At 32.8% G+C, this 22576-nt stretch overlaps 2 protein-coding genes across 2 annotated transcripts; both read left to right on the forward strand.

Annotated features, from left to right (window-relative positions):
* The first annotated feature begins 9 nt into the window (after positions 1 to 9).
* LOC143913070 (zonadhesin-like) lies at positions 10 to 3531 on the forward strand. The gene is made up of 10 exons (XM_077432599.1): positions 10 to 259; positions 335 to 559; positions 634 to 858; positions 933 to 1157; positions 1232 to 1456; positions 1531 to 1746; positions 1830 to 2048; positions 2129 to 2305; positions 2482 to 2661; positions 2736 to 3531. Exons 1-10 carry the CDS (start codon positions 10 to 12, stop codon positions 2915 to 2917), a joined length of 2124 nt encoding a protein of 707 aa, XP_077288725.1. The 3' UTR covers positions 2918 to 3531.
* A 2810-nt stretch (positions 3532 to 6341) lies between these two features.
* On the forward strand, positions 6342 to 21538 carry LOC143913073 (zonadhesin-like). Its single transcript, XM_077432615.1, has 21 exons — positions 6342 to 6394; positions 6450 to 6717; positions 7751 to 7921; positions 8001 to 8180; positions 8359 to 8541; positions 9551 to 9724; positions 9794 to 9976; positions 11719 to 11901; positions 11984 to 12175; positions 12239 to 12412; positions 12490 to 12678; positions 12885 to 13069; positions 17890 to 18022; positions 18142 to 18312; positions 18387 to 18563; positions 18640 to 18816; positions 19011 to 19193; positions 19268 to 19447; positions 20070 to 20261; positions 20335 to 20520; positions 20776 to 21538. Exons 2-21 carry the CDS (start codon positions 6609 to 6611, stop codon positions 20964 to 20966), a joined length of 3513 nt encoding a protein of 1170 aa, XP_077288741.1. The 5' UTR covers positions 6342 to 6394; positions 6450 to 6608; the 3' UTR covers positions 20967 to 21538.
* The last annotated feature ends 1038 nt before the right edge of the window (positions 21539 to 22576 follow it).

The raw sequence follows: 22576 nt of genomic DNA on the forward strand, positions 1-22576 counted from the left end.
AATTGACGGATGGTTGTAAATATAAATGTTTTAGCTCCACCATCGTGTACTGGTTCAAATGAAATATATACTCCTTGCGGAGGTCCTGGTTGTGATCCAACTTGCCCGACAGTATTCGGTGGTCGGACTATACAACAATTGAAGTACATAACCGGGAAAGCAACTTGTCCAGAGGGTTGCTCTACTCCTGCTTGCGTGTGTGCTTCAGGATACACTAGGAACTCAATAACTGGGCAGTGCGTTTTGACTACCGCCTGTCGTAAGTATTTGTGAATTTCATAAAATATCTCTAATATTGTAAAGGGTTGATAGTAAATTGTAAATATTTTTTTAGCCCCACCATCATGTAACGGTGACAATGAAGTATATACTTTATGTGGTGGTGCTGGATGTGACTCTATATGTCCGTTGGTATTTGGGGGCCAAACTATAAAACGATTTAAATACATTACGGGCAGGGCGACTTGTATAGCAGGATGCTCTACTCCGGCTTGTGTATGTGCTCCAGATTACATGAGAGATCCTGCTACCGGGCAGTGCGTGCTGACTCCAGATTGTCGTAAGTTTTGCAACCAAAAATAGGCTATACTCCATTTTGAGACGATCGTTAGTTGTAAATAAACATATTTTTAGCACCACCATCATGTACCGGTTCCCATGAGGTATACACCGCTTGTGGAGGTCCTGGTTGTGAAGCAACCTGTCCTTTGGTATTTAGTGGTCGTTCGATACAACAATTTAAGTACATTAGCGGCAGAGCTACTTGCCCGACGGGATGCTCCACCCCAGCTTGCGTGTGTGCGGAAGGATACACGAGGGATTCTGCTACTGGGCAGTGCGTGCTGACTCCAGATTGTCGTAAGTTTTGCAACCAAAAATAGACTATACTCCATTTTGAGACGATCGTTAGTTGTAAATAAACATATTTTTAGCTCCACCATCATGTACCGGTTCCCATGAGGTATACACCGCTTGTGGAGGTCCTGGTTGTGAAGCAACCTGTCCTTTGGTGTTCAGTGGTCGTACGATACAACAATTTAAGCACATTAGCGGCAGAGCAACTTGCCCGACGGGATGCTCCACCCCAGCTTGCGTGTGTGCCGAAGGATACACGAGGGATTCTGCTACTGGGCAGTGTGTGCTGACTCCAGATTGTCGTAAGTTTTGCAACCAAAAATAGAATATACTCCATTTTAAGACGATCGTTAGTTGTAAATAAACATATTTTTAGCTCCACCATCATGTACCGGTTCCCATGAGGTATACACCGCTTGCGGAGGTCCTGGTTGTGAAGCAACCTGTCCTTTGGTATTTAGTGGTCGTACGATACAACAATTTAAGTACATTAGCGGCAGAGCTACTTGCCCGACGGGATGCTCCACCCCAGCTTGCGTGTGTCCGGAAGGATACACGAGGGATTCTGCTACTGGGCAGTGCGTGCTGACTCCAGATTGTCGTAAGTTTTGCAACCAAAAATAGACTATACTCCATTTTGAGACGATCGTTAGTTGTAAATAAACATATTTTTAGCTCCACCATCATGTTCCGGTTCCAATGAGGTATACACCGCTTGTGGAGGTATGGGTTGTGACACAAATTGTCCAACGTCTTTAAGGAGTATACAAAATATTGGGAAAATTTCTGGAAAGGCAGTTTGTTCGGCGACATGCTCAACGCCAGCCTGTGTCTGCGCTTCTGGGTACTATCGAAATTCGATGGGACAGTGTGTCCTTATTGAATCTTGTCGTGCGTACACCTTTTTTATTTTATGGTTATTAATGTCAAAATATAGTTGATGGATTCAATAACTTTTAAAATGTATCTTGCAGCCCCGCTTACATGTCCTGGACCAAATCAAGTGTACACTGTTTGTGGCGGTGTTGGTTGTGGTACAAACTGTCCATCAGCTACGCAACGACGCGACTTGAATACTCTTGAGATCACTGGAAGAGCTGTTTGTCCTGTTGGATGTACGACACCTGGATGTATTTGCGCTTCTGGATATGCAAAGGACTCCACAGGAAATTGCATACTTATTGCATCTTGTCGTAAGTGCCTCTTGTTTCCACATGACTCATTATTCATTCCTTTTTCTCTCATTGTTCTTTTACGATTCTATTATTTGCAGCCTATTACTGTCCTAAACCAAACCAAGTTTATTCACTTTGTGGAAACAATATATGCCAATCTACTTGTTCTGACCAAACGAACACTGATTGCTTTCCTGATTGTGTACCTGGTTGCATATGTTCTACCGGATACGTGCTGGACTACAACGGAAACTGTGTTCTTCCTAGTACCTGTCGTAAGTGTTTTCAAAGTATATTCTGTGGCAATATTAATAAACATGAAACAACAATTGAAAAATATCTCGGTTGTCTTTGAAAATGTTCCAATTAAATCCAAAGTTTAAATATTAGCATCATATTGTCGTATTGAAACTACTTTTTAGTAAAATTAATTATATTTCTTTTATTTTAGCACCACCACCCGTTTGTCCACCTAATGAAGTATACTCAGTGTGCAAAAATCATGCTTGTCAAAAGACTTGCACAATAGAGCATGGTGCAAATTGTGTCAGACGTTGCACTAAAGGTTGCGTATGTGCAACTGGATACATTAGGAATTATGATGGCATTTGTGTTCTGCCAACAGCTTGCTGTATGTTTAGTTTCATCCACTTTTTATCAATTTTAAGTGCAAAATACGATTTCTATTTCCTTTTTTTTTTTCAGCTTGTCCAAATAATGAAAAATATGGAAATTGCGGAAAGCTGGCGTGTGAAGGTACATGTGATAACCCAGACACTGGGGTCAACACTAATTGCGACACAACGGGAATATGTGTTGGAAAATGTTTCTGCGTCCCAGGATTTGTTAGAGAAAATGGAATTTGTCAAAACAAAAATAGATGTTGAATATTGTAAAAATATAAAATATTTTATGTAATAGTTTTTGAAGTAAGATTCTTTGCTACATTTGGGAAATATGTACATTAAAATGGTAAATGGTTTTAGAAGCTTTTATTTATTTGGTGGAGGTGGGATCGTTTGGGATCTACATACATATAAGGTTTATAGTTTTAAAAGAAAGTTTTCAATTTTTTTATTTAAACTGTTATAACAGTTCAATATAGTGAGAACTAAGCAGTGGGTAGAAAGAATTTCGTCACGAAAATTATCCATTTGTCATCAGGTCGACCTTACAGATGATCAAATTCTTTTATGTCATGTCGAAGATATTTGCGTAGTGAATATACAGCTAATTACTTCATGTTGATACAATATTAAATCAGAATACAATTCAATACAATATCAGAAGAATACAATATGTACAATATCAGAAGAATACAATACAATATCAGAAGAATGTAATTGGTTTATGATCAGCTCCAAAAGTTTGCAGTACAACAAACATCTATTGAAAAGCATCGATTCATCGATTAATTTTTATTCTTAATTTATATTACTATTGATATTGAATTTTTTTTTGTTGAAATAATCGCTGTGAAAATAAATAAGTTTTTAAGATTAACATTTCTTTTTTATTTAATCTCTAAAGTCAACATAAATATAAGCCGAGTATATTATGAATATGGTAAGAATAATTTTAAAAAGTCCCAATTATATGATTAAAATTATGTACATACATAGATGAAAATGTAGTTGAATAATATATAAGAAATATATATATAATATAAAGAAGTTCATCAAAAATGATGATCTTTTTTATTTTTAACATTAATAAGCTTCATTAATTTGTAATTACGGCAGAATATATCCACTTGAACAAACGGCCATATTTACCTTGTGATTTCAATTGCGCGACAAATGAATATCTGCGAATGTTGAAACAGATTGTAAAAAAACTCAAATATTATTGAAATTTCATTTTTGGATCGTTTTTAAAATATGTAGCTATTATTACGTACGCCGCGGATTAAGCGAATAGAATCCCAGAGACTGTGACCGTTCAAAGGTTATCTGTTAACGGATTAACTAAGTGCTTGCACTTAGGACCAACGGATATATGTTAACGGATTAACTAAGTGCTTGCACTTACTTCCAGGATTATATCTAGACTCTAAGTGCATTTAGGCTAAACAATGACCGTTATTAGTCCTTTCTCAGAATCGGTACGGGGAGACCTAATGTCGTGGGAATACATATCCGAATACGTGACTTTACAATAGGTAAACAGATTAGACGTCCTGAGAGACTAGGGCTTTTTAGTTGGATCCTCCACCCACCGTTACGCAACACTATCATAGATGTATAATACATAGATACGCCCTCACGCTTTATGCCGGTCTCCCTGCTAGCGCATGCAAAATACATGGCGCATGCACACTTTCTCTCAGTAGCTAGTTAGCTTCTAAGAAGTAAGAAGTACGCATAGACAGCGGTATGCAACAGCGGTCGACAGCCTCTGCCACAGGTGTTATTAAATGCATGCTTGTGGAAGTTACTAATGTTTAAATATTGTAATAGTTAATGATGGTTTTATTATAGTAACATACATTTGTAGTTTAATATAGTGTGTATAGCTAAATATTTTTTTCTTAATATGGCTTTATTAGTTTGGTTTACTGTCACGCGGAATGTCCAATTAAATAAAGTTATAAATAAAATAAAACTTCAGTGCATGTTACTGTTATAGGTTACTGACCACTGCCGACCGCTGCGTCCTTCCTTTTTTTTCCCAACTTCCCCGCTAGTTAAACCCACCTCAGTAAGTGGTGACAAGATCTCCGACCAAAATTGTTCGTAATGGCTTATCTATGTTTTAAATATGTATCTATGGTAGCTATTCATAATTTTTCTTAATTCAGAGCTCGACGTTTTAAGCAAAAAGAATCGAAATAAAGTGTATTTTACTATACACATTGTAGCGTGGACGTGTAAAGGAGTTTCCGAGATTGAAGTGAAAGACTCACATTAGTAGTAGATGCAGTTTATTGTTCTTGATCTGTCAGCCTGCCGGCTCCGAATGAAGCACGGACCAAAAACGCATACAATTTATACCCATCGGCTATCTTCCGTACTGGGAGATCATTGGTTGATGGTTCGCGAGACCTTATTGGCTGTTGTATACATTTTGAATTCTCACACATTGGTTGGAAAATTTTGTTTTATGGTTATAATAAGCAGGCGTTGCTCGGGAGTGTAAAAGTTAAGGAATAAGGTCTTCGCAAAAAAGGTCTTCTTTGTGACTGTGTATTTTGGGGATTTTTTGAACACCGTTAGTCCTATCGAACTGAAACTTAGTATCGGTTACTAAAATTCTTATCGACACGAAGTAAATTTTTTCAAATTTTGAAGTTGGCTGGAAATGGTACCTCCCCTCATATGTGTTTTTCTCAGAAACCTTTTGGTTTATTGAACTCAAATTTCATATTTACAAGTTTAAGCCCAATACCAAGTTATGTATAAAATTTGGTAAGCATCCATCAACCGGAAGTGGCAGCTTACTCTTGTTCGATTTTTCTTCCACTATTTTTTTCGACCCCTTAAGCATGTGTTCTTCACGAAACAATTCAAGTATAATTCTTGTATCAATTTGATGAAAATAAATAAAATCACCAAATTTAATGAACCGGAAGTGGTATTTTTTCCTCTTAGAAAGTTCAAAAATGTTGTGCCCACTACTCTGTCCACACCCCTGACCGTATCAAGCTGAAATTTTATATTTGTACTCTTTATGTACTAACTTAGAGCTGATAAGGTTTCGGTCTTTGGTCTTTGGTAAGAATTCATAAACCGGAAGTAGCATTTATTTATTTTTAATATTTCATTATTTTATTTTGACCATTTAAATTATTTTAATCTTCTTGATATTTATTGTGTATAAATATTGTTACACAATAAATAACAAGTTATGTTATTGGTTTTAATTAATAAATTTTTTTTTAACAAAATCCGACAGCCGGAAGTAGAACTTTTGTCTTGTGCAAGTTTCCATACATATGCGCTCAATTTGTATCGAAAATGCTGTCATAGTTATTAGTATTTCATAATCTGTCTGTACGGTTCAATATCGAATTTGGTTTTGTAACCTTCTTATATTCCTCAAATACATAGATAAAGTCATGGGATGGTCACACCCGAATTTTTTTTATGGCGGCAACTTGACCACCAATCTCTAACTGGGACATAAGCGCTCACAGAAACGATCACATATCAAACTCTTTACGATTCCATTCACTGAAATATCAAATGCAGAAAATGGAACATACAATATTTATGAAACCAGATTGAATTAAAAAATAAAGTAAAAATTATAGAATTTCCCGATGACTTGCTTCAAATATTTAAAACACTGCCCTGTAAGATCAATTTTTGTAGAGTTAGCACCTTTACGCTCTGCCGACACGACTTGTACATAGATAAATTATTGTTTAATTTCCAAATCATGACATCTCAATAATAATATTTCATTACTTTTTTGTAGCTATCTTGCATTGGAAGTGACTTACCTTGAAAATCATGATTTGGAAGCAACGAATGTTTCATTTAAAATTTTTTTATTAACTCTCGTCAAATACTGTTATCGGTCATCACGACCATATGTTCATTCTTCGTTTTGTCTTCGAATACGGTGGACAACATCATGTATCGTCTGGCGTTTCTACTTTTGGCTGCGCAGCTCGTCAAAGCTACAGTAGTCACCAATGATCATCATTGTGCTTATCCAACCATCCCACCATCTGGTGCACCAAGTAATATCCATACATATGTATATACAATATCAATTTAAGTAAACTTGTTCTGTTTGCAATTAGCAGAGCATTTGGATACAATTGGATTTTGGTCACAAATTGTGACCAAAATCACAAGTGGCGGCTCGTGAATAAGATGTCTGGGGGTGCTGGGGTTGATTTAAAAATTTAAAAAATGCTTATTTGTTTTGATTAACATCAAATGTTTTATTAACATCAAAATTATTAAAATTTAAAATTATCACCTTTTCGTAAAAATTTTCATTATTCATAGTATAATATATATTTTTAAATTGACAGCATAGACAAAGCCGTCAATCTTTCCCGAACCATTGTGCTTCTTATATATGTATTTATTATTGACGAAAAACACTGTTCTGGCTCAGCGGTAGTCATTGGAGTTGTAAGCAGAATTTGAATAAGTTTTATTTCCTCAAGAACTTTGCATAAATATACATTTCTTTCCTTGAGTAAAACACTTCTAATTCAGTCTGAAGCTTTTCTTTATCAAGCATTGTTAGTACTTAGCAAACTTTATTAAATAATTTCACAGCTATTAATTGATTAGAAAAAGCTATTAATTGATCACAATGTAATACAATCGATCGTGTGATCCTAGTTGTATTGTTGGCTGCTTTTCTAGGACTTGAAATATCATATGCCAACAAATATTCGTGTGAAAGTTCACATAAAACTATGTAATATTACGAAAAGATTTATTTATATAATACATTATATTAAATTTTAATTGCAGAATCGTTCGTCATCTAACCTGTGAGAAACAGTTGATTCAATAGACAAAGTTCTGTGTTTGAATTTGTTCGGTTGTATTTGTTTTTGTGACATTTATGATACTCTCGTATTCTTACTTCGTTTTAATTTAAATATCGGAAGATTTAAGTTACATCCATAACCAACAAAAATAATCACCGATTAGTTTAAAATGTTTATGTCTTTTTGAACGGAGTTGAGTAAGTCTGCCACTAAATATTATATTTTTAAATGGTTCATATTAAATTTATATTTTATATAGAATGCGGATTAAACGAGGTATTTTCCGAATGTGGAGCAAATGGTTGTCAAAACACCTGCCAAGAACCAAAAAGGTTATTAGTTTGTTTGGGACTGTGTACACCGGGTTGCATATGTGCTCCAGGATATCTCAGAAACTCAAAAGGAGCCTGCGTTTTGATAAAAGATTGTGGTGAGTAAGCGTTTAAAATTGCCTATCGATATACCACTTTCAACAAATTTTCAATAAAATTTTATGAATTTTCTCACAGACTGTACTGGAGTCAACGAAGTGTTTTCTGAATGTGATAACCACCCCTGTCAGAACACATGCAGTAACCCGAATATTATCACCAGATGCAGTTATGTAGTTGGTTGCTATCCAGGTTGCATTTGCAAACCTCAGTATTTGAGAGACGATGATGGCATTTGCGTACCTCAAAGACAATGCTGTTAGTATGAATGTTTTATGTAACTTTCGTAGAATGTATTACATAGGATTTTCTCTTTCTTAGTATCTACATACAAATTTTCTAAAATAGTATGATATATATATATAGTTTTTCTATCATAAACTTTTTAAATACATACATAGTATAAAATAAAAATTATTTACGGTTAAATTTTCAGTCAATTGCAATGCAAACGAAACGTTCCAGGACAATGGAGTCCTCGCATGTGAGAGTACATGTAGAGACCCACACTTTTTCGAATTATGCGATCCAATAAATCCACAAGTTCAACCAGCTTGTTTTTGTAAATTTGATTATGTGAGAAATGACAACGGTGAATGTATACTGCGTGAAGATTGCCGTAAGTTTATTTTCAAACCTAATTTCTTTCTGAAAAAAAATACAGCACAGTTCCATTTGTAGAGACACCTTATCATTGGAATTTATTGATAATATTTAAGACCTCAATCGAATAAAATTGATCCAAACCGGCTCAAGTCATCAAACAATCGCTTTAATACGATCGAACTATTTTCGATCACTTTATGTGGGATTATTTTATAATTAAAGTTTAAATCGATGATCCACAATCATTTCAGTACCTGCAAGACAGCACTCGATTTTATTGCTTGGGTATAATTCCCTTGAACTTCGGAGAAACTTCTCGTTAATTCGCTTTGTTCTCCAGCTACGCTGCGGCATGCCCGTTGTTGCTGGAACAGTTGAGACTTTATGTACCTAATAATTATATGCGTGGTAGACATCATCATTTGATGACTGTTACGTACCTCCTGCTCGCACAGTTCTTTTTCGAATGGCTCCTATACCAAGAGCTATTCGACTTCTCAATGAAATCGTTGCTGCCGTGCTTAATTGCGATATTTTCCACCTTGGTGAGCGTAGATTATCGGATATTATTTTCACATATTTATCTGGTAACCTGCGCTCATCATTAATTTATTAATTTGTTTTAATTTTTTATTTTTTGTTTTCTCCCTCTCTTATTTTATTTTATTATGTAGGCCATTGTGGCGCATTAGGTTCTCCCTGTAATGCCACAATAGTCAAAAAACGTTAAATAAATAAATTATTGATCCACTTAAATTTTGAAAAGCTATCGAAAATTTTGATATTCTAAGTCTTTGAAGAAGATTTTGATATTTGATATGAACTGTATTTGTTTGATATGTCTATACATTTATATACAATTGTGACTTTCATTAATTAAACGAATGCGCATCGAAACGTCATTAGTCAAGTGGGAGTTGTTGAACTCTCCCAAATAGCCACAGCTTTTCGTTTCACATTCAGCCCAAACTTTTTTCTTTGACAAAATAGTTAAAGATTCAAAACTTCCGTACAAATTTCAGCAAAATGCACAGGTGTTAATGAAGTGTACTCTTACAACAAAGCATGCGAAAGAAATTGCGATAATTACGATCAGGCTGATTTTATTTGTAATGCAGAAGATAGTCAAGGATGTGTCTGCAAAGAGGGTTATATAAGGAATCAACAAGGAATTTGCGTCACTCCGGATCGATGTGGTAAATAATGAATTTATATATGTATATTATGCATGAACTATACATATGTTTATATATATTATTCTATAGAGAACAGAAAATGCACCGGAAAGAATGAAGCTTTTACAACTTGCGTTATACCTTGCGGTGAAAGATGTTCCAATTTGGGACAGGATGTAATATGCAATTTCCTTGTTTGCAATCCAGGTTGTGATTGTAAGCCAGGATTCTTCAGAAATTCCAAGAATGAGGGCGTCCCACCTGCAGAATGTGGTTTGTTTTTGTTTATGTTTTATATATGTATGTATATATGAATGTAAAATTATTATTTATTTAATATTTTGGATGAAAGGACAGTAAACAAAGTATAATACTAACTAAAAAAGTTTCGAAATCCGGAGCTGAAAAAGGAATCCGGATCCGGAACTGAAAAAGGAATTCGAATCCGCAACTGAAAATGGAATCCAGAACTGGAACTGAAAAATAAATTGAAATCGGAATCCAAATCGAAATTGCATTCGAAATCGACACAATTTTTTTTTTTTTGGAATCTCCATACTTGTTCTCACTCATACATTTATTTATTTATACATATACGGCCGCAAGCACCATAAAACCACAATACAATAGAACAGTAATAAAACACAATATTAATATAGGAATAAAAAAAATAGGAGTTTTAAACAATGAAGATACCTAAATTGAATAAATAAATTAAATGAAAACGATAAAATAAAATACATTTAGCCTTTGTACATATGAGAAATGATATTGTAACAATTATTTCTACTAATCTTAAATAGATCAAATTGGCTAAAGTCATTTCCCAGTTTATAAAGTCTGGGTAACGTTGAATTTTTGTTAAAATTTATGGCATAATTTTGGATGTGGAATAAATAGTTGCATCTGGTAAATATCCCCAATGTATGAAAATTTATGAGATCCACTAATTCACTACAGTCCATAACGGCGCCGAGAACACCAAACAGACATAATAGATCATTAATTATTCTCCTGTCACAAAGTTCGATCATATTAAATTTAATATACTTATTAGTGTCAGGGCCAGATTTAAAAAAATATATATAATCAATGAATCTAATTAATCTATTCTGAATCCTCTCAATGGAATCAGTATGTTCCTGTGAACCGGGGGACCTTCCTTACTAACGAAAAAAATAATAATTTAATTAGTCGCATATAATAATAAAAAAATCGTAAAAAAAATATTTGCGACCAATTTTGCGAGCAGTTTTCTTGCGACCAACTTTCCTGTGAGACTAATTTTCATGCGACGGGATATCCGCGCGAGCGATTTTCACGAGAGCGGTTATTCTGTTGTGAACACACATTTGACAAGTTATCACCGAACCGTATATAACAATAGCGGAATGCTGATTGACTGTCTGCCAACCGTTTCACCCGTTCGATAAGTTCACCCGACTTTTAAAATTAAGTAGAAAATTAATTATAAGTATTTTAAAGCAATGAAATATCACAATCAATAGTAAAAACATCTGACTATTGATTCCAATACTCATTTTGAGCACAACAATATTAGATTTTAAGTTAAAGACCGCAAAAGCCAAAAAACTGTAAAAATCGCACATTTTTTTAAACGCTCATATCTCGTAAGCGATCACTAACCAACAAAAATCAATATCATATTCGGATTTTATGGGTCAAATTTAGTAAAGATTGGTTAGTCTCCGCTCTGGTAATTTTTTTTGTTGCTCGGTGTTATCGGTATAAAAATAGCGGATGCTTAAAATGCACCTATTGGTCAAAAGGTTTTAGTCCACGTGGATCACTACGCTCTGATTGGCTGTGCGTCTTGTTCGCATGCATTTATTTTATTTAATATACATATCTACGTACAACATATGCTCCTTGTATTCCAAAAATTTTGTTTTTTGAAATCTCCATACTGGTTCATACACTCGCACATACATACATATGTACATATAAACATCGCGTCCGTTTTTATATACATTTATATAATAATACTATTTTAGATTGCAATCCAAATGAAGAGCTGGACCTGTGTCATAACAATTGTCCTCCACGTACTTGCAATTCTATTGGAAAGACATTCAAGTGTCCCGCACCTGATCCAAATAAATGTCGACCTGCTTGCAAATGTAAATTCAACTATTTCAGAAATTCAGAAGGTGTTTGCGTTCCAATCGAACAGTGTCGTAAGTGCAAATTGATTAAAAATGTTATACCTGATTGATGCATACGAGGGTTATGGAGGCATTTATTTATTCAACCTTTCAGCACCTCTAACTTGCACTGGTGAAAATGAAGTTTATGATTTTTGTCCATTATCATGTTTGGAGGAAACCTGCAGTGGTATGACTAGCCCGCGAGTATGTACCTTGGAAGTTAGAGAATGTGCACCTGCATGCGTATGCATAGAAGGTTTCCTTCGTAACTCTGAAGGAAAATGTCGTCCAGAATCTGAATGCGGTAAGTTTGAAATTCATACTCTTTATACGTTGACCGTAATGTAAACTTACATTTTAATTTAAGCTTGCGCTGACCCAAATGCTGAAGTGGTCAGATGTCCAAATCCATGTCCTGGAGGTACTTGTGAATTTCCAGAGTTTGCCAACTGTGATGCTCCTTGCCGAATCAAAGGCTGTCAATGTAAAAAGGGGTATGTGAAAAATAAGGGTGGAAAATGCATTCTGCTTTCGCAATGCCGTAAGTATTTATATATATTTTTCTCTCAAATATGTACATACATAATGTATGGCTATTTTTTTATTTAAAAATTATAGCAAACAGACAATGCGCGGGACAAAATGAGGAGTATTTGGATTGCGGAACTGGGTGTCCTGCAACGTGCGAAAATAGAATAAAAAAAATAGCATGTCCCAACAAAAATTGTGTCCCAGGATGTTTTTGCAAAAACGGTTTCGTTCGCAAGAATGGAAAATGTGTGAAATGGGATGAGTGTGACCCACCAAGTAAGTAACAATTTATTTTCCATTGGTAAAAATTCTGTTTTGGATCAACTGAACAGATTTTTTTCTTTTCTTAATTGCTCAGGTTTAACATACTTACTCATTACCATATAATTTAATTTGCCACAACTACAATTAAATAGTAAAGATTTACAATTCGTCAGCTCTGGAGTACCTCAAGGATGATTTATTGATTTTTTATTTTACAGCTCCGGTTTGTGGAACTAACGAAATTTTCAGTAAAGCAGCCCCTATTGTGCAAGAAACGTGTGCAACTTTGGGTAAACATATTTGCAAAGATTACAAACTGGGATGCGTCTGTAATACAGGATACGTCCGTGATGTCATCAACGGAAAGTGCATCAAAAAAACTGACTGCAACTCATGTAAAAAATAAATGAAATATTAAATTTTGAGTTCATTGCATAAAAGACATTTGTTTTATTTATATATTATTTACTCACACTTAATTATTGATTTTATTTGCAAGAAAACCATATCAGTTTTGTCATGTTTGGATAGTTTACACTTTTTTTATTATTTATTAACTCAATTATGCACACTTTTCTAAAATATTTGCTCCAACGTGATGAGTGTGCTATACAGATTAAGAATGATTTAAACAGACATAGGTACACTCATTTATTAAACACGACATCTACGTAAGATAAAACAATTAACAGCCATAGATAGACATTTATGGCTGTTAATCGTTTTATTTTTGACAAATTTTTGCAGCATATTCTAATCAGCGAAATTCGAGATGCTGATTTTTGATGTTGATTTGCTGATAACTCGATTTTTTGCAAATGGGTTAGGAACAGGGTCAATTTGTTGGAACCGTTTCAATGAAATCAGATAAATTGGCAAACTGATAGAAAACAATTGACCTTGGAGTTATGTACATATCCAAGGTCTGGCCAGCAGAACCCGGTTCTACACAATTGAAAGCATTGCATGCTAACAATTGATTTTAATCTAAGTATTGGATGATGACAAATCCAGATCGAGTATTTTATTCAGTATTACTGGAGGAACAGAGTGTTGACTCAGTTATTCCATAATTACCGATTATTGTAATTATGGCTGTAAATTATTGATATTAATTTAATCACCTGTTCAATTACAGATGCACTGTTTGCGATTTTAATTGTATTTAGAATTGAAACATACATTTGTTGATACAGACTGATATGAATTCCAATACTATTATATAATTTTTCTATACATATATTAAATATGCAAAATCATTTTAAATTTGAGTCTATTACGAATCTCCTGCATAAATGACTTTTATTATATCTACCAAATATAATATTTATGAATAATATAATATGACTTTTCTTTATTTCGACAGATATTTCGCAAAACTTATGCTGTTTTGCGTTTAACAATATTTAAAAAAATTCTGACGTGACCAACCCATGACTTTAACTATATATTTGGGGAATATAAGAAAGTCACAAAACAAAATTCAATAATTAAACATAAATACACGTTCACAAATTACGGTTATGAGAGTATTTTCGATACAAATTGAGCGCAAATGTAGAGAAACTTACACAAGATAAAAGTTATAATTCCGGGTGTCGGATTTCGTTGAAAAAAATTTATTACTTAAAATCACTATAAAGAAAATAAAAATAATTTAAAAGGTCAAAATAAAATAACGAAATATTGTTTTAAAAAAAATTACTACTTCCGGTTTACGAATCCTTATTAACTCTAAGTGAGTACATAAAAAATACAGAGAGTTGTTGAAAAAATCAGTCACAACATTTTTTACTTTTTTAGGAGGAAAAAATTGCATTTGCGGTTTACTAAATTTAGTTTTAAATTGTTTTTATTTTGAACACATTGATACAAGAATTATACTTGAATTTTTTCATGAAGAGCACACACATTATGGGGTTGAAAAAAATTTTGGAAGAAGAATCGAACAAAAGTAAATTGCCACTTCCGGTTGACGGATGCTTACCCAATTTTATATATAACTAGTGTTGGGCCCGTTGATTTCAACGGGTGGTTTCGAAAAGGAATTGAAACTCGAACAAAAATAAAGTTAAAGATATTGAATCGATTGGTTTCGGAAAGAAATTGATGCACGAATTGGAATCGGGAACTTCATCTATTGTTACTACGTACATATATAAAGTAAAAACAAAAATTATTAAAAAGCATTTTTGTTTTTAGAATTAATGGAAAATTAGGGTTATTTTACATATAAATGTAAATATCAGGTACATATACATGTACTCTTCGTCACATTTAAAATAAATATGGATCAAGAGAATTCACCCGTCTTGAAAGTTGAAAGAATAATCAGTTATTCATTAATTGTACGACTTTTTTAAAATTATTATGCTATTTTGTCATTTGCTTTATTTTTTGAGAAAAAATTATGTTCTTGGCGCTTTAATATGGTTTTCTTGTTTATTTAATGAAATGAGTGTTATGTGTTAATTCAAAGCGCAAATAACACTGAGCAACAAAATATTATCAGAGCGGAGACTAACCAATATTTACTAAGTTTGACCCACTAAATTCGAATATGATAATGATTTTAGTTGGTTAGTGATCGTTTACGAGATATGAGCGTTTAAAAAAATGCACGATTTTTAGAGTTTTTTGGCTTTTGCGGTTCTTAACTCAAAATTTAGTATTTCTGTGCTCAAAGTGAGTATTGGAATCAATATTCAGATATTTTTCCTATTGATTGTGATATTTTATTGCTTTAAAATACTTCTAATTAATTGTCTAGCGAATTTTAAAAGTCAAAAATATATTTTTTTTACTGATTTTTTCTTATTAAATCATTAATTTAAAAGAAAGACAATTACATATGTTAGTAAACAGTTTGGTAATTTATCTTTGAGATAACCAGAAAACATGAAAACAGAAAACAAATTTCAGTAAGATTTGAAAATTTCTGTAAAAAATACATGAAATACTGAAAAGAGCTTCAAGCTAATGAAACAAGATTTAAATATCTAATTACACTGAGCAACAAAAAAATCACGTTTTTGAGTTACCAGAGCGGAGACTAACTAATCTTTACTAAGTTTGGCCCACTGAATTCAAATATGATATTGATTTTTGTTGGTGGATGATCGTTTACGAGATATGAGCGTTTAAAAAAATCCGCGATTTTTACAGTTTTTTGGATTTTGCGGTCTTTAACTAAAAATTTAGGATTGTTACGCTCAAAGTGAGTATTGGAATCAATAGTCAGATATTTTTCCTATTAATTTTTATATTTCATTGCTTTAAAATACTTCTAATTAATTGTCTAGCGAATTTTAAAAGTCAAAAATATTATTTTTTTCCGACCGCTGTACTCTGTGAGGTGGATTATATGCCATCTCGCTTGCCCTAACATATTACGCGATACAACCATATATACAACGAAAGCATTTAAATTGCAATTACCGCTTTAGTTAGTACGTTTAGATAAAAAAAAAAATATTGAGATAGAAAACCAATCCTTATAAACGTGGTAAAATAAAAAATTTGCCAAATAAATGAAAAATAGCACGGAAAAATAATCCGTAAAAAAAAATATATTTTTGACTTTTAAAATTCACTAGACAATTAATTAGAAGTATTTTAAAGCAATGAAATATAACAATTAATAGGAAAAATATCTGACTATTGATTCCAATACTCACTTTGAGCGTAACAATCCTAAATTTTGAGTTAAAGACCACAAAAGCCAAAAAACTGTAAAAATCGCGGATTTTTTTAAATGCTCATATCTCGTAAACGATCACCCACCAACAAAAATCAATATCATATTCGAATTCAGTGGGTCAAACTTAGTAAAGATTGGTTAGTCTCCGCTCTGGTATTTTTTTTTGTTGCTCAGTGTTATTTTACTGTAATGTATGACAGACATGTACGGAAATACCAAAATTAGTCTTTTTCAAATAAAACAGTGGTGTTTGGAACATACCGAGATACCAGAATCAGAGAGTTCTGCATACATATACATATATGTGGTGTCTCACAAGGTATTGTTTTTTACTGACCGGTGTAAGTTTTTTACTTACCATTTTGATTTCGTTAAAGACCATTTTTTTGTTACCTACAAAAATATGATTCAAAAGATTTTCTAATAATATTGAAATTTAATAGCAGTTTATTGATTATTTATTTTCAACATCGATGATTTATGAACATGTGTATGTATTTTGAAATGACTTTACAATTCTGCATGTATATTTACAGTCAATAAATTTTGCTGTGACGCAGAATTTATCCTGAAAGACAAAGACTAATATCATATTTACTCACTGCTCATCTGCACAATATTCAATCATCTGATTAAACATAAGTGTTTGAGAGCAATTTCAATGATACTTTAAATTTAAAACTGGGAATTTATACAGTTGGAAGTATTGGTATATTCAAATATTGTTTATTATACTGTTCGGTCTAATTTTGATTCAAACTTTTTTAAATCAGTAAATTCTATTGTATACATTTCTATTTATTATAAACACAATTGATATCTGGAATTTTAAAAAAATGTATGTAATTATAATCCAATTCAAAAAAAGTTTTTTAAAAACATACCTCTTGTATAATATGTATATACAATTATTATTTTGAATAAAAACACTAATATATATTTTTTACTACCGCCATCTATGTATAAAATTAATGACTACCAACTGTCACCGAGATTAAAAATCTTCAGAACTGAAACGCTTCTTATAAGATATTTTATCTCTATCGTAATGGCGGACGTGCAATTTACTCATATTGATGACCAAAATGAGCAATATGGCAAATTATGAAAACGATTGGATAAGAGGTAAACTTTTTCCTGAATTGTAATCGTAAGTGAAACGTAAAGGAGGTATGTAAAAAGAAAATATTTTGGACAAAATAGACAATGTATGGGGTGAGATGGATGAGAGTTGCGCAAAACAAAGATGAGTGGAAGCGTGTTGGAAAGGCCTTCACAGTAGTGGTTGGTGAATGGCTGTAAATGATGATGAAGTTGAAGACAAAAAAACTACTGGATGTATGATGTATTTGTCTCCAGCTTTTAATTTCAAATTGTTTCACATATCAAAGCTATTAATACCAAACATGGCTTTATTAATTTTAACGGTAAATGGATTTTTGATAGTTACATTACATTCTGTTGAATATGTCGTCATTGCTCATTCGCTATAAATATACGGTACACATGATTTTCAATCATTATGTGTTTATCCGTCTGCTGCGATGGCCAAAGTCATTTATTGTCTGGTGATTTTCATCTCTGCTACGTGGCTCGTTGAAGCTACTGTGGCTCCTGTTGATCCTCACTGTGCTTATCCTACCAAAGGACCCCCAAGTAAAAACAATATACATAATACTGCCAATTATTATTTTTATTTTATAATCTATATGTATATATGTACATATATAATATCTCCAAGAATATCAATATTTTTAAATATATATTTATAATAGAATGCAGATTGAATGAAGTGTACTCAGACTGCGGAAACAACAAATGTCAAAATACATGTCAAGCAACAAAACTATCCGAAACTTGTGACGGACCGTGTATACCAGGTTGTATATGCGTCAACGGGTATTTCAGAAACTCGAAAGGAGTTTGCGTTTTGCTTAAAGATTGCGGTAAGTCATTATTAAAACTTGGCCATCTGTTGAAAACATCCATTCAAAATCTAATTACTATGTGTGTTTAACAGATTGCATGAAGGAAAACGAGATTTTCGACGTATGTGGTCCATCGTGTGTTAACACTTGCGAAGAACCAAACCTCATCGCAAGACTTAGTTGCCTTGCTGGTTGCTTCCCAGGTTGCTTTTGCAAGCCAAATTTCTTGAGGGACAAGAACGGCAACTGCGTGCCACAAAGCAAATGCTGTAAATTATTTGAGATTCTCACATCGATGGGTTGATCTTGAAGGCGTAGTTCTAAATATGAACTTTTTATTTTTAGATAAGTGCAAGGCAAATGAAGTATTCAAAGACTGTGGAAGATTCCAATGCGAAAATACGTGTACAAATACAAACGCGCAGCAAAGATGCAATCTAACGCCATGTGAGCCAGGATGTTACTGTAACCAAGGTTACTTAAGGGACGTTGATGGTCAATGTGTACTGCGGGAAGATTGCCGTAAGATCATATTTAAACATTTAATATCATTAATATTCCTATACTATCATGATACGAGTTGTAAGGATTCATTATAATAGTATCATTGCCCTTCGAAAATAATCGAACGATTTGTTAGCTAGTATACCCAAAAATTAAATCAGATAAAACCATTGTAGAAATCACTTTATCTGAAAAAAGTTTCATATTTTCAGAATACAGAAAATGTAAAGGAAAGAACGAAGAATATTCATTGTGCATAGCACCTTGTGGTGAAAGGTGTTCCAATTTGGGACAGGATTTAGTATGCAACTACAATGCTTGCAAAATAGGCTGTGATTGTAAACCAGGATACTTGAGGAATTCCAAAAACGAATGTGTTCTTATTTCAGAATGCGGTAGGTGTTAGTCTGTTTCCTAATTTGGTCAACAGCAGTCTGGCAAATTTTTCACAATTTCAATATCTCTTCAGATTGTAATAAAAATGAAGAGTTAGATATTTGTTATAATAAATGTCCTCCACGTACTTGTGACGCTATTGGAAAGGGGTTCGAGTGTCCGCCACCTGATTCAAATTGTAAACCAGCTTGCAAATGTATATTCGACTATCGCAGAAATTCAGATGGTGTCTGTATACCAGTTCAGAAGTGTCGTAAGTAGGGATTGCAATACCGAAAGCACCGATACCGGTAGTATCGGGATTTGTATTAAAAAAAAAATACCGATAGTATCGATTTTTTTTAATTCGTACATTTTACTTGTCGAAAATAATATCTCCATGGCTAAAAACTACGAAAACGACTGTTTATATATTTTGCATATATTTTGCATACGCGATATTGAGCAAGTCATTATTTTATTCATTGTTTTCCGTCTCTGATAAGCTTAATTCGTAATTGCAAAAAAAAAATCACACAAAAATAACAAGAGTTTCTAGGAAACATTATAATCCTTTGTACCTGGACGTACTTACTTAACAGTTTCTTACCCGAATATCCTGTATTTGAATGTTTGGGTTTGACGTATTTTTCAATAAACATGTAAGCGGTGCTCGGGATATCGGTAGCAATGTGTTTTTTATTAAAAATTAATTAATTAAAAAAAAATACTAAAAGTACCGGTAATACCGGTACCGTTCTTTTTTATTTCGATAATAGTGGTATTGGAAATTATGGTATTTTTGCAATTCCTAGTCGTGAGTACAAATACAAATAAATAGTCCATATAATTACGAGTAGGTACATGCACCATTTTATATATTTTTAAATTTTCAGCTCCTCTAAAATGTACTGGTGAAAATGAAATTTACAATTCTTGTCCACCAAGATGCTTAGATGAAGGCTGTAGGAGTTTATATGACCCGCGAGTATGCACACAAGAAGTAAGAGAATGTTCACCTGCATGTGTATGCAAGGATGGTTATCTTAGAAACCTCGAAGGAAATTGCATTCTTAAAACTCAATGCCGTAAGTCGAATTGAATGTCAATATGTATATAAAGATTAGTTTGAAAATTTTATTATTTTATTTTAAATTTCAGCCGAATATTGCTCCGATCCAAACGCCGTATTTGGACAGTGTGGAAATTTTTGTCCCACAACTTGTAAAAACAAAGACATACCAAATAGGGTTTGTCCTGGGATATGTAAGGTCGGTGGTGGTTGCGTATGCAAATTAGGATTCGTTGAAAACGATAAAGGATTGTGCATTCCACCAGAAAAATGTCGTTAGTATTACTTTTCACTACAAAATAAAATTAAGAGAACATGATGAATTATTTGAAATAATATACTTTGTGTTTTTCGCTTGCATATATTTCCATCCCTTTTTAATTTGCCTTAAATCATCTATAAAGGCTTCCATTCTTTTTTTGTATATGTCTTTTCTATAGTCCACGATCATGATCACCTAATTAAAATTTAAAAATTTCAACTCTGGAGTACCTCAAGAATGTTTTTTTATTTTATTTTTATTTATTTAGCTCTAGCCCCTTGTGGAGATAACGAGACCTATAGCAAAACGGCTCCTGTTGTGCAAGAAACGTGTGCAACTTTGAATAAGCACGTTTGCAAAGATTACAAACCGGGATGCGTCTGCAATCCAGGATACGTGCGTGAATTCACCAACGGAAAATGCATTAAGCCATGTTGTTGCAAAAATCGTAGAAAATGAATGAGAAATTAAATTTTCAAATAAATTCATAAATACTTGTTTTATTTACATGCCTGATTAAATATTATATCGTTATGTACTTTTATCATATCATATGCTTCGATGTAATTTTGTACGATTTTTTTTATAATCATATAATTAAGTATTTAATTAAAATTTCGTAAATGCATTACGAACGAATTGAAAATACACTCTTTAAAATACAGTTTTTACTTTATGTACGTGGTAACAATACTTATGTACAGCATAATAGGAAAAAAAGAGCTCAAATACCTATTTACAATTCTTATAAATGCTCTTAATACATAATATAAAATAAAAACTCTCTAAAATCGACGATCTAAAGTAGATTGTGTTTAGCTAAATTTTTACACGTGCACATTCAAATTCACATTCAGCAAATTCTATGCACGTAGTAACAATAGATGAAGTTTTGTGATCATGCGAAAATTATAACTCGAGATGGAGACTCACTCAAACTCAGAATCGTTTTCATGGTCTAGAAATAACTGGATAAAAAAATTGAATTAAAAAACATTTTTAAACCTAAATAAAAATAACATTAATATTTTTAATTATTTTTCCCATTTTAGTGCATAACTAGTTTTTATATAATTCATTTTTATATTATAATTATTTTTATTAAGGTTTAAAAATGTTTTTAAATTCAATTTTTCTTTCACTATTCGTAGTCGACCCTTTTAATATCTCTTCACGCAAAAATTCCAATATTCCTTGATTCAATGTGGTGTGAATAAAAAAAAATTACAAATTTTATCAACCAGAAGTGGGATTTTTTCCACTTAGAAGAGTCATAAATGTTGTGACCAAACGATTTTTTCCATGCTATTGAACGTATTAAAGTCTGTTCATACCTATCCAGCACGACCCGAATCCTGCAAGTACGGACAGTATTCTTTAGTACATTCTATATGGACGCGCATGAATGCGTAAATGCGCATGCGCGAATGGAGTATGAATACGTCCATATAATGTACCAAAGAATACTATCCGCACTTGCAGGAAACCTGCAGGATACGGGTCGTGCTGGATAGGTATGAAAAGACCTTTAAAGTGAAAAATTAGTATTTTTATGTTCGAAATTTTGAGTTAATGAGGTATTGGTTAGAATTCGTACGCCAGAATTAGTAATTTTATTTAAAACAATATTTCATTATTATATTTTGAGCTTTTGCAATATTTATATATTCTTGATATTTTATGCTTACAATATTAATGATGATATTAAGTAATAAAAATATTTTGAACAAAATAATACAACCAGAAATTGAAAATTTGTCTTGTGTATATAAGTTTCCCTACAATTGCGCTCAAAGTCGTATCGAAAATGCTATAGTAGCCGATATGTTTTAACGTGGATGTGTGTCATTATCTAATTTTGTTTTATATACTTCTTTTATTTCTCAAATGCATACATAAATTTTATTTCTTACGGTCAACTATAATATGAAGGCATTTTTGTACATGTAAGTTATGCATATGTCTTACTCCAATGGCGTGTAATGATAATTATTTAAATTATGATTTTTAGAGATTGTCAGCAATATTTCACTTCAATAACAAATAATATTTTTAAATCTCTATAACGT

This window comes from Arctopsyche grandis, chromosome 1 (assembly GCF_051622035.1).
Source record: "Arctopsyche grandis isolate Sample6627 chromosome 1, ASM5162203v2, whole genome shotgun sequence".
Lineage (NCBI taxonomy): Eukaryota > Metazoa > Arthropoda > Insecta > Trichoptera > Hydropsychidae > Arctopsyche > Arctopsyche grandis.